The sequence below is a fragment of the Lytechinus variegatus genome, chromosome 2, assembly GCF_018143015.1.
Source record: "Lytechinus variegatus isolate NC3 chromosome 2, Lvar_3.0, whole genome shotgun sequence".
NCBI classification, from domain to species: domain Eukaryota; kingdom Metazoa; phylum Echinodermata; class Echinoidea; order Temnopleuroida; family Toxopneustidae; genus Lytechinus; species Lytechinus variegatus.
In genome coordinates, this window is record NC_054741.1 from 67,909,873 (window position 1) to 67,928,513 (window position 18,641).

Below are 18,641 nucleotides of genomic sequence, written 5' to 3' on the forward strand. Positions count from 1 at the left end.
CATGACAGTCAACTTTGAACAAGCACTTGTATGTATGTATACATACATCATATTAAACATTTCATGCACAAATGTTGGGAACAGCCTGGTTAGATCTTCAGACAAACAAACTTTCGATATGTACACATTTGAGTCACTGAAACAATGGTTATTCTCAACACTAAATCAATATACCAGTACTTGCATACAATCAAACTTATTCAACAGGATTGCTCATTTCAAGGAAAATTACCATGGCAATGGAAACACTTTTTTTTGATGTAAACAAGAATTCGAGGACACCATAAATAGGAATCAAAATTAAATTTGGAAATTCTAGTTTGAATGTTTTTATCTCACTTTGTGGTATTATCTTGAGTTTTATGCATTGCATTCCCCAATTCTATGAAAGAAAGTAATAAATCTTAAAGATCTTTTCCCCCTCAGCCAGTACCTGTACTTCAACTGCAAGAAATCATTTCCAATTATTTCCAGACACACATGCTATAATGGATGTATCAGAAAGAAATCCAACTCAACTTAACGTCTTTTCATGAGAGAAAGAAAATCAAATCAAATATACAAGTATGGATTTGGGGAAAATTACTAGGAATTTCATCTGTTCAGTAGTGCCCTAATAATTTTTGAAATCTTACAATGGAACCTACATGATTCTCCTGCAATCTGATTTTCATTGAAAGGGTACTTGTTTTTTTTTTATTATTATTATCACATTACCACTATCCTACTTTAAGCTCAGGATAATGACAACAATAAGAGCAGTGACAAAGTTTTAGTGCATTTATATACTCTTTTGTCAGAATAACTTGTTACTTGGCTGCAGTGAAAATAATCATATTGCACCACTGGCCCAGATTCACAATGATTTTGAGCATATTTAGCCTTGCCCCTCCCAAAATGTGAAATTAAGTGGATTTTATCAATCCTAATTTAATGTTCACATACATGCCATTGTTACTGATGCACTCATTTTGAACAGACTTTACCCTTTTCCTACCAAAACATGAAATTCATGTGACTCTGTTAAATCCTAATTTCACTTTATTATATTTCATTTCTATAAATGAATTCATCTAAATTTTTCAGGGGGATTGCTCGTTTAGAAACAAACATCCAAATGATCATAGCTTATGGGATATTTCTTTAGTATATAGCTCAGATATTATCCTGGTCAACAAGACATGAAAACGCAAAGGGATTCAAAATGTTCAGCCCATAGAGTTGGACAAATTGGCTCTAAAAGCCGATGACGATGAACCTCTGAATTGGATTCGCAACCAACAGCAGATTATTAAGAACAATTCTGATTGGTCACTTGATAGTCTTTTGAATAAAACACATGTAAAACAATGATCCATGTTGGTCATTGCAAGTTATGCTGTTGATTGCTACTCCAACATTTAATTCTTAAATGTGCCCCATTTTACACAAAGCTTCGTAATAGATTATAGGACTGATTTGTATGATTGATTGCATAAACCAATGTTCAATCAATCGTACAAGTCAGCTTTATAATCAGTCACTAAGTTTTGTGAAACAGCGCCGTAAGTGCATACATGTGATTTCTATTACCTCTTCATGGTAGCAGAGAATAACAATATAAAACTAAAACAAAATAACTTCAACAACATGGTTGAGAAATAATGATGATGGAATTAGAAACGGTACAAAAATAGAACTTTCAACTATAACATAATACAGCAACAGAACAAATAGTACTCATTATTTACCTATCCATAATAGGCCATGTCAATTTCACAATGGAGAGCATTGCAACATGACTTACTATGGAACACAACACAAACAGATTTAGTATACCTTAGTGGCAAATCAAAATACCATAAAGATATACCTATCCAAGTTAGATTTGGTGGCAGAAGTAAAAGGGTGGTGGGATCGAACAAAATTAGTGCATATCGGTTGCCTTGAATATCCTGAAATTAGACCAAACTTGTTGGATAATAATATGATACTGCATTCTCAAACTCTAATACAGCATGTTGAAAGTGATGATTGTTGTATGTCCTGTCGCATAATAACTATGCCATTAAACAAAGAAAAATATACAATTTTTTACTTATTTAAATATGTTAAGATTTGATTTTTCCCCTTCAAATTGTTATGCAAGAGCCCAGTGGGCATATGAAATGACATAGTGTATTAAATCCTTGTATTTGATATAGGCAGCTATTTCAATCTGTATGGAGAGAATAGGTGTGTTTCATTGGGAAGGATGAACAGATTTATGTCATCAGTTTTCACTAACAACCAATCAGATGCAAGGATTTCAGTAGCTTGAACCAGCTATCAATGAGAGTCCCTGATGAAAAGCTTTGTGAATCCTTCTCCTGAGCACCACTTTTGTCTTAGAAAACCTGTGACCAGCTTTGCTTTTCTTGTATTCTTCATAAGGAATCTCTCCTATAAAAAGTTTGGCAATGCCATACAATAATACACAATTTACATGTATGTCCAACTCCTTTTTTTTGCATCAGTTTGTAATGGCTGAGAAAAAACAAACATCAAACACTTTCCAACAATACCGTAATCACAAGAATACAACAGTCTGTATCATCTCACTCACTGTTCATCAGGCAGAGGTGACATAATGAACATGGCTCTATACGTCTGATGACAGTTAAGTTATATGACACAAATCTTGCAGTTTTACACATATTTTAGCACCATAAAATTCATTTTTATTCCTGGAAAAACTCTTTGAGAACCACCAGGTTAGCATACACAGTGTGTAAACGTCATCAAGAGTTTGTTGTTGTTGTTATTTTGAATAGGCAAACTAGTCAGTTTTGACTATTGTTGCCTTATAAATATGCTTTTCTTTTTTTCAAAATATGATAATTTCTTTGTTCAAATTATGTCAGTTTGAAAAGTAAAAGAAAGAAAGGAAAGAAAAGTTCCCAGGAAATTGTGCAAGACCACCTCTCCTGCCCTGTATTAGTACGTTATCCTGACAAGCCCGCTCGAGGTGCATTTCGAGGGCGTCTCAGGAGTACAAAAAAATTGTATTCCCTATGTCTCTCAAACGTAAGCAGGGGGCGCTCTATCCAATACCTCGTAGAACTTGATTTAAATTCCGCAGGTGCAAATTTATGTCAAATCGATCGGAACCATATCAACATTATTTTTTTTTTTTAAAGCGAAAACATTTATAGTAGAGTAAATACTGACATTTAAGGGCCATGTGATAAAGTGAAAGTGACAATAAAGGTGCACACATAGATTAATTCGGTGAAAACATCATAAAGAATTACCCCCGAAAAATATGAATAATTATAAACACTTTGCTCAGCAAGGTATTCTGGTCACGAAAGTAATAATTTGCTAAAGTTTAGTTCTCTTTACTCTTGACTACACCCTGTTAAGATGGTTGCCATCCGGGCAGCCAATTTGAAATCTATGAGTCCTTTTGAAATATCTGATTAGAGCACTTTGTTTCTTAAGTGTGAGATTCTCCACTTTACGTTCCGCATCAGGGATATTGTTAACATTTAATTCAGCAAGTAATAGGGCTCGTTGAATAATAAATTTAGGGCAAACATATAAGAAATGGTATATCGTTTCTCTTTCATTACAAAATTCACACAATCCAGTCGTGTGTCTTCCCTTCTTAAAAAGGAAGTCATTTGATATGTGACATCATGAAAGAACCCATCTATCTTCTATGCAATGCTCGAAGTACGTAACACTTGGACTTTAGCACTACTGACCCAATAAGCCATATTCATTACTTTCAATGAATGTCTAATTTTTAAAAGTTACCATTCATAACCTGATTGTACATGTTTCTTGAGCCATCCTGTACCATATACCAGGATCAGGGGGTGTTTCACAAAGAAGTGTGACTTAAAGTCGCACTTAAATTTCCATTTGCATCACTGCATTGGTCAAATTATGCTAAGAGGATGTGCGCTAATGCGTATCAAACAATAAGATTGCGCAATAGATATCATGTACATGTCAACATTTAATCATGGCTCTAAGTCATGCTTAACTCTTTGAGAAACACCCCCTGGCTTCATAAAGCTTGTTATCAATGACAAGTTACAAGTTACTGTTATCAGCTACTGAAGTCCTCCAATTTGATTGGTCAAAAGAAAATTCAGGATAGATATCTAGAGTATTTGTTATTGATGACAAAGTTTTATGACAATGGGCCCAGGATACATCTTATGAAGACCAAACCAAAGCTCATACCAATTACAAATCATATCCTTATTTTTAATTGATGAACATCTCTGTTGAGATTAATCTCATTATCTCAACCAATAGTAACTTGCTACAAGATGGGGGCTAGGTCTTTCATTTATTTGCACATAATCATATTGGCTCTCTCTCCTGTGTGATTCTCTCTATTGCCTTTGTGAAGAAATCGGTGACAGATCCCACTGGGAACGAAATACTGGCGTTGGAGGATGAACCAGACTAATTTCCCTTGGTTCAGCTTGCAAGGTAATGATGATCAGTCTCGTATATACACTGGACAATGTTGTATCAGCTATGAGTCATTCATCCATTACACAAAAATGTTCTTCAAAGTGACATTCAGTGAAAGTTACATCATTCCTGTTCTTTCAAACACACCGCCAGCAAGTTGTCAATTTCATCCCCTTTCATACTCTCTATTGAAAGACCGTCCTAGTGAAAAACAAGCAAATATAAATATTCAAACATAAACATGTGGTAACAATCTCAAACCAAATTAAGATAGAGTCTATCAAAATAGCAATCCAAGTGTTGAATTAAGAAATGTATGAATTAAGAAATATATGTGTGCAGCTGATTCTGGTAGAAAATTTGAATTTGTTGAGAAATTTGTAAAATAAATATGGTATACCAGCCAGGTGTTGTTCTTAATTAAGATCCTTTCTATTAGTTCTTCAAATCACTCAATGAGAAAATGATTAACACATCACCACAGTATCATGTAATGTTAAAAGTAATAATGTAATAACATAGGATTTATACAGTGCACATATCCACCTTGTTAAGTGCTCACGGCACTCCCATATGACCCCGGTCAAAGTAGTCTACCAACTCAGGTGCTCACAGCTTTTTGAGGAATTACTTCCTGCCGGTACCCATTTACTTCACCTGGGTTGAGTGCAACACAATGTGGGTATATTTCTTGCTGAAGGAAAACACAGCGTGGATCGGAATCGAACCCACGTCTCTCAGATTGAAAGACTACAGTCTTAACCACTAGACAACGACCCCCCCCCCACAATTGAGTTTATCCTGAGTTCTTATTAAAGTTCTTTTCTCTTCTAACTACTTATACTCACTCAATAAAGAGGTGGCTTACCTGTGTATCATGTAATGTTGAAAGTAGTTGTGCCACCATCTTGCGTAGATTGTTGAGTTTACCCTGAGCAGTCATAGCTTCCTTCTCTTTCTCTTCAGCATTCACCTGATATCTGCCAACCAACTGAATTCAAAAGAAAGTCAACAGTCATTTCAAATTCAAAAGACTTCATTTATAAAGAGCCATGTTAATACTAAAAGCCAGTATACAACAGTTGCTTTGAATAGCACCACCTCAATACTTAAACTTCTCAACTGAATAGAGCTACTATCAGTGATTTCAAATTTAAAATATTTTATTTATAACAATCTAAGTTAAAGCTGAAAGTCACTATATCACAGCTACCTTGAACCACGTTGAGAGTCAAGACCCAAACTACTCAACTGAATCCAAACTGAGCTCCAATCTGCCATTTCAAATTCAAAAGACTTTATTCCTAAAGATCTAAGTTAAGGTTTAGTTAAAAATTATTGTAGGACCACAATCACATCTTTTATTGTTTAAAGCTAGTTGGGAGGGGAAAAGAAAGGGCAGAACTAAAAGCAATTCCAGAGTTATAAATTTCCTTCCTATATATGAATATATTCATAAAGATCTAAGTTAAGGTTTAGTTAAAAATTATTGTAGGACCACAATCACATCTTTTATTGTTTATAGCTAGTTGGAAGGGGAAAAGAAAGGGCAGAACTAAAGGCAATTCCAGAGTTATAAATTTCCTTCCTACTATATACAAGACCTTCTGGATATATATATAAAAATTAGAATGATGCCTTGAATTATACTGGCTTGAGCAATTCATGAAATGAAGCATGGATAGATAAAAAAGGCGTATACATGTGGATTAATTCGATTTGAGGTGTCTCAACCTGTTCTGACCTCAGGTTGATTTTCAGGTGTACATTTTCATTGCTGCATGTAAGTGTTTATATTCATGACAATACTTACATCTCGCAATCCCTTCTCATAGTGGTCAAAGAAATTGTCAAGTGGAAACTCAGTTAGCTTCTTGGCATCCATGTCATTGATATCATCTTTTGACATTGTCCACTCTGGTGGGAGGAAATACCTCAAGCATGTTCTGTTTCCAAGAAAAGAGAGGATTCATGACTTAGGGGGTATTGCAAGAAAATATTTGCAATATTACAATTGAAGGATCAATTTTGAGTGTTGCAAATCAGATTACACTCCTTGTATCAAGAAGCAGATTACCAATTAATCACAAATTTGCAATTAATTGCAAGACGTGATTGATTTAGGAACTGAAAATATAGTTGCAATTGAAACGCCCCATAGGTATGAATAAACACCACAAAACTCAAAACCTTAATTTCCTCTGTGTTTTACGATGAAACTGTAAGGGAATGAACATTTGTTTGCGCTGCAACTTTCATATATAAAACACTCTTTGGTTCTTTAAAAATTTAGTGGGAACTAGCTTGTCCAGCATTGCATTGCAGAATTCAGCATGGAACATGCCATTACAAAATAATGACGTAATGTAAAATGAATTATGATGTAATGACTTTATCCATACAACTTTGGTCGAAGTTTGGAGGGCTTTGAACCTTTTAAGTACATAAATTGCATGTCTATTATGAGCAAAGGCAGGTATTTTTTCCCACCTAAACACTGCAAAGTATCCTTGTTGGTATACCATATATGACTGAGGCTTTGAGTCTATCATAAATATTGATACTAATAATAATAATGGTGGCTACTTATATAGCGCACAGGTCCACCTTTCGGTGCTCATGGCGCTTCAAGGAAAATAAACAGAAAACACAACAGTAATAGAAAACAAACAAGAATAGAATTTCAATTTTCCTGAAAAAAACACAATACAAAACTGTTAATGGGAGATTAAATAAGTTTTTAGCTGGGACTTGAAAGTTTCTGTAGATGAAATTTGACGTAATTGGATAGGCAGTTGATTCCATAGCTTTGGTCCTATAACAGAGAATGCATGGTCCCCCCATTTGTGTTTTGTTGGGGAACTCACCTGAAACCATCACAAAGTGAGCCATTAAGTTGGGTTAATTTCTCCACTTCCTCTTTGCTTCCTCCTGCCTCCTCTATGCTCTTTCCTTTTGGTTCCTCTTTCTTTTTCTCTTCTTTCTCTTCAACTTTATCATTTCCTTTGGGTTCTTTCTTCTCTTCATCACTCTCCTTCTTTTCCTTTGTTGTTCCTTTCACTTCCTTGACTGGTTTGTCCGACTCCTCTGGTGTCTTTTCCTTCGCTGCCTTTTCTTCTACTTTCTTTTCAGGCTTCTGTTTTTCAATCTTCTCTTCTGACTTTTCTTCTTTCTTCTCTTCTGCCTTCTCTTTTGTCTTTCCGTCTGGCTTGTCTGTATCCTGCTTGATTTCTTCTTCTTGCGATGACATAGAATCTTCACTACCCTGAAAACAATGATAAAAATATCAATGTATTGCTGAATGAATCGCCCCATCCCCCCAAAAAAAGAAAACATATCTACCTGGCTTGTTCTTCTCTTTTTTAATATTGCAATGCAAGGAAATTCATGTTGATAATAATTTTGTTAATTTTGTTTCGTTCCCATATTTCATGAAGCAGTTTAGCTTTTAACTGGGAATCCTGTCAGAATATAATTTCATGTTCAATATTAACTTGATATTTGTCTGATGCACTTTATGTATTTTTCCATACTTGACAAATAAATGAATTGAATTCACAGAGGTCACGTGGATCACGACCCTGACTCTGAACCACAAGGGCCAGGGTACAACCCACATCACATAACTGGTGTCATATCAACAACAGTAATGTAAATTGATAAACAAATTAAGTACAAAAATAAATAAGTATAAAAATAAATAACAAATTAAGTGGTATTATTACAAATGATCAGAAGGTCACAAAGTTATCAAGGAGTAGCGAGCTTGGGTGAATTGAAACAAGTTCCAATTTCATGAAAATTTACTATCTATAATAAATGCTAATATTCTATGGCAAATTTACACTAAACCAATCAAATGTGTATTTCAGTAGCTTATCACAGTAGCTCATAATAATAAGCTTTATAAAATGCGAAAAAATATGCTAAATCTTATTTTCATAAATCATGCGTTCGATAATAAATATTGGAAGAATTTTATGAGAAATTCACTCTCAGACTATCAAGTTAAAGGACTTCAGTAGCTTAAAAATCAGTTTGTTCATTCTAATGGATAAAAATTTCAAAGTAAAAAACCCAGTACTTTAATATTTCTCACCTGCAACCGAAGATCTGAGCTTTCCTTATCATACCTGAAACAAAAAGTGATATGATTGAGTGTGAAAGAATCTATAATTAATCCATTACCTATTATTAAGAGAGCATGATTGTCTCCTAAATGTTAATTTTTTTAAATCTAAATTATTCAGACACACCAAAAAAAATTGATTATGAATAGCCTTAGTTACTCTTCTTGAATGCCCAACACATATTTTTGTTTCAATTTTGACTTCACGAACTACTTGAGCCAAGATAATTTGATAGTATTGCAACTTTTCATAAATATTAGAAAACAGAGACAAACGATTTCAGGAAGGTCTCACTTACAAATTTCATGGAATTGCAGTTGTTTAAAAATAGCATATGATCTGACAGATACACCACATGCAATTGGGAATTAAAGAAACAAACTAAGTGTAAAATTAATCACATGTAAACAAATAAATAGGTCAGGTGTGAAGTTGCAAACTTACATGATATAATCACAAGAATGAGAGAAATTTCTTACCACTTGTCAAACTTGTCTTTAGGATGGTCATCAAACTTGACCTTCCATTTGTCGCCACTATCTGGCTTCCTGCTGACCTTGACCACTTGACCTTTGTGCCACTGACCCTTAATCAGGGTTTCAACTTTGATCCCCACTCCTTCCAACTCTGTGTCTGTTTCACTGTTTGCATTCTAAACCAAGGGAGAAAGTATGGAAAATAAACAATGTAGTTATTGATATCAAGGCAAAAATGCTGGGAAATTTTGAAAGGATGAATTGATTGGCGATGGCGAGATTGACAATAGATTTAAGGCACATTTCGATCCTACACAGTTGACTAAAAAATGAAATGCAGATCAGAAAAATCTACAGGATTTTCAATGTGATTGCTTACAAAATTATTTCATGAGGCAATCCTGAGTATTGGTCAAGAAAATGAGTTTTCCGTGATAAGGGAGATGTTGAGAAGACCAGTCAGTTTTAAGCTGTAATAAAACAAACTCACCAAATGAGAGAAGGGGTTTTATTTAGTTTTGGTTCAGGGGGGTTAACATCCAGTACCGGACAAAGAGAAACATGGTTAGCACTAACAATGCACTAACAGAGGCTTTATCACAAGTGGTAATGTCGCAGTGATGCTTAATGTAACAACAATGTGTTATTTACATCTTTGACCAACGTTTAACATTGCAATATGATAGATGTGACTGGGCATACTGTTAGTGCTCTGTTAGCACTATTTCTGTATGGCCAGTACTGAGGATTATGTTCCACAACTATTTTAACTCATTATCCCTTATAAAAAACAGCCATGATATTCAATAGAATAATAACATGAAAATCAATTTGATTGTAATGTGTATTTTTCAAGGGGTTTGATGCAACAATAATTTGTTTGTTTCAGGTGAAGATAGTTTGAAGTATTGTCTCTTAGAAGCCTTGGGCTTAGAGAGGTACACTTTTATTTTTTATGTTATTCATAGTTATCTGTTTAAGTTCATATCAATATAAGGTAAGAGTTACATTCTTATAGTGCATTGCATTCATATCTCAATGTGCTTAACAAAGATATACATCTGATTTTGTCAAATACAACATAACACGTTATCTGTTAATATTACTTGAATTACAAATACATTGACTATCATGTTGTGTTGAATCCAAATTTAAAGTTGATTATCAAGTACAGGAAAATAGTTACATTATTATGTCTTTTAAAAAATATATTCAATAATAACATAAATGAAATTTACATTTAATCACAGGACATACACATTTACAGAATATCAAGGATCTTTAGAATAATATAATTGAAGTACTGCATATAAGGAATAAAATGGAAGAAGAAAATGAAAACATCTTTAGTCTGCCCTTGAAAACTTGTACAAATGTATGCCATTCAATATAATTCAAATGAGAGGGGGATATTTTTTTTTCTACCTTCTCTGCCGTGTCTTGTGAGTCCTGTGAATCTTGTGATGACTCGCTAACTTTCCTTTTCTTCTTAGGAGTAGGTTCTAGTTCCAAGACTGGCTCATCATCCTCTATAACCGCCGCCTTGGTCCGAGATGAAGGTGGAGGGCTTGCTATAGGGCTAGGGCTGGGGCGTTTGGCAGGGGTGATTGCAGCTGATCGCTTGGCAGGCTTAGGGCTAACTGGCCGTTGATGCACGACTGGAGAAGCTTTACCGATCGGTTTCACTTTAGATGAAAATTGCTGGAAATGGAATGTACATGAAAGATAATACCTTTAAGGAAGTACATTCTTACATCTGAATTGTTTAATTTAAAGTACCGGTATTTCCTTTTTTAAAGTGTAATTAAGAGGTCTCATATTGAAGTATCAGCAGGGGGGGGGGGGTGATAACCATTCTTAGTTCACTTCAAGAACTGCTCAAGCCATGATAAACGTGGAGCACTTTTCATCTCTGCATGATATATGTTGTGCCATACACATAATGATTACCCAGATGATCTTGGATTAGAGGCAAGCACACTTTACATCCCTGACTTTCCATGTATATGATTTTTTATCATTATAGAACTATTCAAAGATTTAGTCGTTAACCTGAATATGTTAATTTTCATGTACCTTTAGTTTTATACTTCTCAATTTGTTTTATAAGCTAGTTAACGAAGGTCTCCATATGACCAGTTTATGTTATTTTAAGACCACTGATGATACTTCCCTGTGTAAAAAGAATACAAAACATGCCTGAAAAAATACATGACTAGATAGATGGATGGATGGATGGATAGATAGATAAACTGGTCATATGGAGACCTTCGTTAACTAGCTTATAAAACATAGATAGGTAGATAGATAGATAATGTAGATAGATAAATAACTAAAATAATTACAAACTGATGTTGACCTTACCTTCTTTGTGACAAGTTCTTCTTTGGGTTTAGGAGCTGGTTTTGGAGGTGGCTTTGGTTGAACTTTAGGAATCTGAAAAGAGAAGTATACACACCTCTTGTTACATCAATTTCAAATTGTTGCTGTTCCTAAAATTAACAAAAATTAAAGTAATAATTCTGCTATTCATTTACATACTTTGAAAAAAAAGAAATGTGTATATGGCATTACATAAATAAATGATAATAGAAAATTCTAAACATAAATTTCCATTTTCCATGTTTAATAGGTGTGTTTGTTCTTTATTATTGCACTGCCCATTTAAAGAGTGTAAAGATAAGATAAAACAGCTTTTATTTATGAACAGCACCACACACTGCATAGGGAGTAGTATCAACCTTTTCAGTACACTTTTCTGTTTGTAATGTAGGGGTATCGTGGTCTATTGGTTACAGACTCTCATCTCTGAATCAGGATGACCTGGGTTCAAATCCCAGCCATGGTATGTTTTCCTTTAGCAAGAAGTGTACTACACTCCACCCAGATGAGGTGAATTGGTACCTGGCAGGATTAATTCCTTGAATGCACCAAGCGACTTTAGCAGCTGGAGCTACAGCCGTGGTAATATATAGTGTGACATTGAATAGGCAACTAGATAATTGATGCCTCATATATGCTATATATTATCATCAAAATTATTAATCAAATTCCATGTGTGAAATTATCAGCATTCAGAATAAGATGTTTTAACCCTGTTCTGGATGTTAATGTTTTCAATGATGAATGAAAATGCAACCAATTCAATAAGGTTATTACCACTGAGTACCCTTTTAAGAAATACAGTACTTAATTGGGGTATAAAAAATGATACAAATATTACTCACTGGCTTGGCCTTCCCTTTTGGAATGTGTTTAGGTGGAGGTGTTGGCGCTGGTTTTGGAGCAGGTTTAGGGCTTGGTTTTGGAGTGGACCTTGCAATTTTCTTCGGCCTAGGAGGAGATGGTGGCGGAGAAGGTGATTCAGGAGTTGGAGATCGCCGACGTCTTGAAAATAACTTTTTGGTTCTCTGTAAAGAGGAAAATCAAAGGTAAGCTCAAATTGATCAGAAACTCCATTTTATAAATAAAGAGTTTGATGGATGAAAATGAAGCTCAACAAATGGAAAGCCAAAGCAACAAAACTTGTTGTCAGCATTATCAGTATCAGTATCAATATGACTTTTCAGTAGGCATCCTTTTTGTTTACTTCTTTATGTGAGAAAGATGGGTACAAGACTAGACAATATAGGGCCTTTTCACACGTGAATCATAATTGAAATGCTGATTGCTATTGTAATTGTGACTGTGATTAGAGTTCGTGATTCTAATCATGTTCTAGTTTGGTTTCACACATGCTAAATATTTGTCATTAGCCTTATTTTTCACTGGAATCATCATTCAAATTACGATTTTTTTTCTTAATGTGTGAAAGGGTGTATAGTATCTGAACTAATAAAATCTGTATGAATCCAGGATAACAAAGCATTTTATTACTATTGTTATTAATGTACTTAATTTATAAATGATCAATTATGTTCAAGTCTAATCTAGTAAGACCACATAAATTTGTTCAACTTAGGAAGAATGTGACTATGAAGAGATAAACAAACATTTGATTTTCAGACTGTGAGGGTCATTTCATAAACTGTTTGTAAGTTGAATGTCTTACTTCCATTTGCTGAAGCTTCTGCTGTTTCTTCTTGATGTCCTGTAAAAACAAAAAATAAAAAGCCTAATTAGCAACCAAATTCAATATTTCACTCAGCAAACTTACAATTGTAAAACTTCAACAGCTGCGTAATCTACTCACAAACTTTTCATAGTTAAAGAGACAATACCAGAGGGGCATGTATAATTATAAATTACATCCCCTCAAATTGCAACACATTACACTTTAATACTCTCAATTGTGTACTTATGAGGAGTTCATCATTTTCATACTCTGCTTCTCAGTGGACCACTCTATTTTCAGCTAACACTGATAATTACCTGAGCTTTGAATTGCAATATCTATATATTATTCAATTTCAGTCTAGAATCTTAAGTTGTGATGTCATATATTGCAAGAATTCTAGTTAAAATGTTTATTTTCATGATACTTCTATGGATTTGTACTTTGTTGGAAATAAGAAAAAATGAATAAACCCGAGAACTGGACTGAAACTCACCTCTTCAAGATCTTTCTGTTTTTCCTCTGCACTTTTGATTTCCTTTCTCATGGTTCCTGTAGGAATAGACAGCTTCTTCTCCGGATTACTGCATCTATGGGAAGGAATGCAGAGAGAGATTGTTTACATGCTACTATTGTTACTTCAAATGCGATCACTCAGAATAGGATGTAATCTAATTAGAATGTATTTTGTTTAGATGCTTCCATAGTTACTAAAAGTAACTTAGGCAAGATGCCAGGCAGAGTGGTCTAAAGCACCAACTACACTAATTCCTGACATGGTCCTTGAGCATGGCATTTATCTACATCACTCTTTTATCTTGCGTCAAATAAATGACGAATCGTACCGCAATATTTATACCAATGTGTGTATGTTAAAATAAAATACAATCACTGAGAATACGATGCGATCCAATAAAAATGATATACTGTTTAGATGCTACAATAGTTACCTCAAATGCAATCACTATGAATAGGATGCAACCAAATTAAGTATGTCTTACCTATTGAGAGTGGTATCTTTATTCATTGAACATTCCCAGTTATCAGGGTACTCTATACCGATAGTGCTGGTAGAAAACGGCAGTTGTCTCCATTTTAGGCAAGAGTCTAACAAAAGAGATGGACATGAATTAGTCACTCAATATTGCAATCCAAATTAGGATACATTTTAGAAGCTTCTCATGGCTTTGAAGAGACATGTTGAACAAATGCATGAAGTATGTGATTCATTGACTGACAGACTGACTAAGAAATTTATTCATTGTATATTGATAGATGAATAATTTATTTCTTGTTTGATTCTGAAGATCCCCTTACGTTTTGATATTCTGTTGTGAAACATATTTTCATTTCACCTATCACTGACTTCCATCTACTTTTATGAACATTTCAAAATCACTCAATCTGAAGTGCCTACAGGGTCCTGTAACACAAAACTTAGGGATTAATCATACGCTTGATTTTACGATGATTTCACATTGTAGTCAATGGAATCAACGTAGAAAAATGTTCTACTATTATTGATAAGCTTCGTGTTACGGGCCCCTGGTGTAGTGACAACAGGTATTCAAGAAATTTAAATTTCTCATCCAATTTCATTCAAATTTCTATCATCAGCAAAACTATGGGGGAAGAGGGGAAGCTGCTCAGTAAGATTTCTGCTAAAGGAAGCAACAAAGACACTTTTAACACCCCTAAGGTGCCTTCTATTTATATTTTTCCAAGCCAAATTCTCTCTTACCCAAAGAGAGATGTCAGGAAAGTCATCAAGTGATAGCATTACCATCAGAGTAAATGTCAGATGTGATTTGATAGATTTTAAGTAAGTTTTGACATTTGCTTCCTTTTGACAAATCAGGGCAGCCTGAATAACATGAATGAAGATGATTTTAAAAACTCACTGCATTGAATCATTGTTGGGAGTTGCATGGCTCTTTTCCTGATGAACTTGGCTTCTTGTGACGGGGCATCCTTCCAGTTTGCACTCACGTAACCGTAACTCTCCCAGAACTTCAACACTCCTTGGTTCACTACAAGATGAAGAAACAATGATCAGCATCAAAGTGATCTGTCAAATTCACCACAGGTACCTTGACCCCATCACAATTGGTGATTTCAAGGTCAGTATTGGCTTTGGTATTGGTGTTGAAATTTGGATTGCTTCCCCTGGATCCAAAACTTATCACAGTTTGGAAAACTGATCCAGATCACATTATTAACACCTCAACAACTAGTGAGTGACTTTTCAGGACCATCTGAATTTTATGTTTGGCGTTATAATCGTGTAAAAATTGACCTAACACCAACACCAAAAGGTCAACACTGAACTAGAAATCACCCATTGGTCAGATCAAGCTCACGAGACACACTCTACCTCATATAATACGTTAAATATCATGTACTCAATGGCACTTGAAGCATGACTTTTACCCAGGCTTAACTCTTTCAGAAACATCCCCCAGAGATTTGACCAACTGATATCCATGTGGGTATACCCATTCTGTCAGCTTCTGAACTTACCTATATTGATGTCTTTCCAGTACTGTATGATGTGTTCTCCTAGGGACTTGAGGAGCAACCGATACTCTTTGTTGTCGGCAAAGTCCTGTTTGTTATGGGTCGGCTCTAGAACGATGTATGGAATGTTGACATAGCCCAGGACTCCACTGCACATGCTGTATACATGAAATCAATGTAAGAAAGTTTTTTCATGAAATGTCACTGAAGGTGAACACTATCCCCTCTGTTGCCATTGCAATGCAGTATACAACACAATTTTTGAAAGACCTGTCATGCGTGTCATAAACATTAGAATACCGTTCTTCTACATGGACAAAGGATATGATCCCAAGAAGACTATTCCATCATTGACGTCACAAATCATTGACACAGATCATGCAATCTCTCCGGCGTGCCAGTCAGCGAGTTGACTCTACCAGGCAAGTCCTGTGAAGGGACAGCGCAGGCACAAATCCGCGTTTTCGGGAAAAGTAAATCAGTCTGCGCAGCGCATTATCTATATTTAAGTTCAGACGAAGATAAAAAGATGAACTACGTGTACAAGAGTATATAGACTATTGTTCTACCTTATTAAATGTAGGATATAAAACAAATATACTAGGCCTTTATTTCGAAAGTAAAGAGGGAAATATTTATCTTCGGTTGTACTGGACAAATTATTTTCCCACGGGGCTTGGCCTTTTAGGAAAAATAGTAATGCCAGTCCAAGCTCGGAAAATAATTCCTGCTATACTTACTCAAAGCCTGGTATATTTGTATATTATTAACTTACACTCCACCATCCTGTTGAGGACCCACTTTCTCATACATCTTCACAAGACGATCACAGTTATAGATAAACATCCCCTGCTGCCGTCGGTTCTCAATGTTGACACCGAAGATGAAATCCAACGTCTTTGGTTCCTTCATGGCCTTCTGTTTAATGTCGGCTATTTTATGCCTCAACGCAGACTCTTCCTTCATATCTTGAGCATGGGCCTGCGCTTGCCTGATCTTGGCCTGGATAACAAAGGATGTAAGAAAATCATATGGCCCGGATTCACAATCATATTTTGAAGTATGTTATACATGAGAGTATAGATATGTTTTTAAATTACAAGCAAGAGCAAAAAATCAAACGCAGGTATTCCATAAATAGAGTTCATTTCATACTAATCTCTTGAAATGAGAGACGGAGTCACAAGGAAATTCAACTGATATCTTTCCAATAAAAAAAAAAATATCACTATTCAGTTTAATATTAACCTTGGCCTGTGTCTTCAAAATAATGGAGATAACATAATCTGTGAGATATAGATTATCACGGTTACAAACTTACTCTTGAGTCTTTGGTATTGATGTTCTTATATTTCAACTCAAGGTCTTTGAGTTTGCTGACAGCTTCTCTTTCATTCTCCTTAGCTGTATGAGAAGGATTAGAGAGACCATAACTTAGTACACATCACAACCATGTCCCAAGAAGCAAATGTTAATGAAAAATTATTTGAATAAGATGGTGAAACATTTATAATCTACCTAATTCAAGAGTCCTTGACAGACTCACCAGACTAACTCCTTAGATATTGTACTATCATGGTGTGAAAATTGAATATTATCACATCCTTTTGATAATGTGTTGTTTCCAACTGCCAAAATCTTCTTGAGCCAGTTCAAGAGATCACTGAAATGCAATAAATATTTTTTAATTTCTTCCTTTGTTCCACACAGTGGGTAAAATATCACATGATGGAAATATGATGAATAGAGAGAGAGGAATAGATAACATACCATTCTTTGCTGCTTCTGCAGCTCTTGCTGCATCGGTCTCAGACCTTTTCTTGAAGCGATTGGAACTGTATTTGTAAAGCCTAGAGAATACAAAATTAACAAAATGACAAAACATTTGGATAATAATAATTATGAACATTACTTTTACAGCACATATTACTCATACAAGTGGTTAATTCCTATGCACTTAAAAAATGTCTAGATACGTTATGAGATGAACTATATCTGGTACATGGAGATAATGGAAAAAAAATTAAATAAAAAATACAAATAATAATCATTTTTATCAATTATATATCAAAAACATATCCAAAATAAATCATAACCAATCAAGAATATATTGGATTAAACCAAATTATCACAACTCTAACATTGTGTGAAAAATATAAATGTCATAGGCTGACTTGATTTATTTGAATTAAACAATGATTTCAAGAGATCTCAATATATGCAAAATTTGAGGGGGGGGGGTTGGGGAGGGGGGAAAATGCATTTCTAGAAAGCTCCTTTCCACAAAATTAATGGCCTTAGGTGTCTATCCATTTTGTGCTGCATCACTAATAATATCTAACATAACTCTTGATTGACTATTGAAATCAATTCAAATGGGATATACAAAGTACAATAAATACACAAGCAAGCGGATAGCAAAACATATGGTGCATGTCTTACAAATACTTGAGACTGATTCGGTAAATCAAACTCAATTAAGATCACTTTTAACTTATATCTCTTAAGTATGCTCTATCAATATCAATCTCAATCTGAGTTGATTCTTAATCCATTGCAACTCTTTGTAAGACAGGACTTCATTATTTGTCCTTCAAGTTCAACGGAAAACTCCACATTTTAAATATCATATTTGCATCAATCAAAATATCTACCGGTACATTACATGTGCTATTTTCTAATAATTCTTCTATACTTACTTTGGTTTATACATGACATAGGTAAGCTTTCTTGTCCTTACTTTCCGTCCTTGAATATATATCTTCATCTTCGGCTCTGCATACAATATTCTTGTATATGCTCTAAAGGAGTATCTTTCTGGGTACATCCTAAACACACAACAGATATAGAGAGAATGGCATGGTATAATTACTTTAAAATATATACAAGATTTGTTTTCCTATCTGTTGTCTAAACTTGCAAATTTCCTAATTTGTTTGCCTTGAAGGCATGGAAAGTCATACACATTTCTATTTTACTCATAGATTTTGGCATAAAGGATAGAGTAGA

General features: G+C 34.6%; 1 protein-coding gene across 1 annotated transcript in view; it reads right to left on the minus strand.

Annotated features, from left to right (window-relative positions):
* Positions 1-3,757: 3,757 nt before the first annotated feature.
* Positions 3,758-18,641, minus strand: part of LOC121408759 (ATPase MORC2A-like) — a 47,349-nt gene continuing 32,465 nt past the window's right edge. The window contains exons 9-26 of the mRNA XM_041600386.1: positions 18,332-18,460; positions 17,403-17,482; positions 16,954-17,036; positions 16,408-16,634; positions 15,636-15,790; positions 15,017-15,145; positions 14,117-14,222; positions 13,612-13,705; positions 13,113-13,151; positions 12,289-12,471; positions 11,426-11,497; positions 10,487-10,762; positions 9,065-9,237; positions 8,555-8,588; positions 7,323-7,720; positions 6,269-6,401; positions 5,324-5,446; positions 3,758-4,656 (exon numbers count right to left, since the gene is read on the minus strand). Of these exons, the coding sequence (XP_041456320.1) occupies positions 4,579-4,656; positions 5,324-5,446; positions 6,269-6,401; positions 7,323-7,720; positions 8,555-8,588; positions 9,065-9,237; positions 10,487-10,762; positions 11,426-11,497; positions 12,289-12,471; positions 13,113-13,151; positions 13,612-13,705; positions 14,117-14,222; positions 15,017-15,145; positions 15,636-15,790; positions 16,408-16,634; positions 16,954-17,036; positions 17,403-17,482; positions 18,332-18,460 (2,512 nt within the window). The 3' untranslated portion in view covers positions 3,758-4,578. The remainder of the gene's footprint in view (positions 4,657-5,323; positions 5,447-6,268; positions 6,402-7,322; positions 7,721-8,554; positions 8,589-9,064; positions 9,238-10,486; positions 10,763-11,425; positions 11,498-12,288; positions 12,472-13,112; positions 13,152-13,611; positions 13,706-14,116; positions 14,223-15,016; positions 15,146-15,635; positions 15,791-16,407; positions 16,635-16,953; positions 17,037-17,402; positions 17,483-18,331; positions 18,461-18,641) is intronic.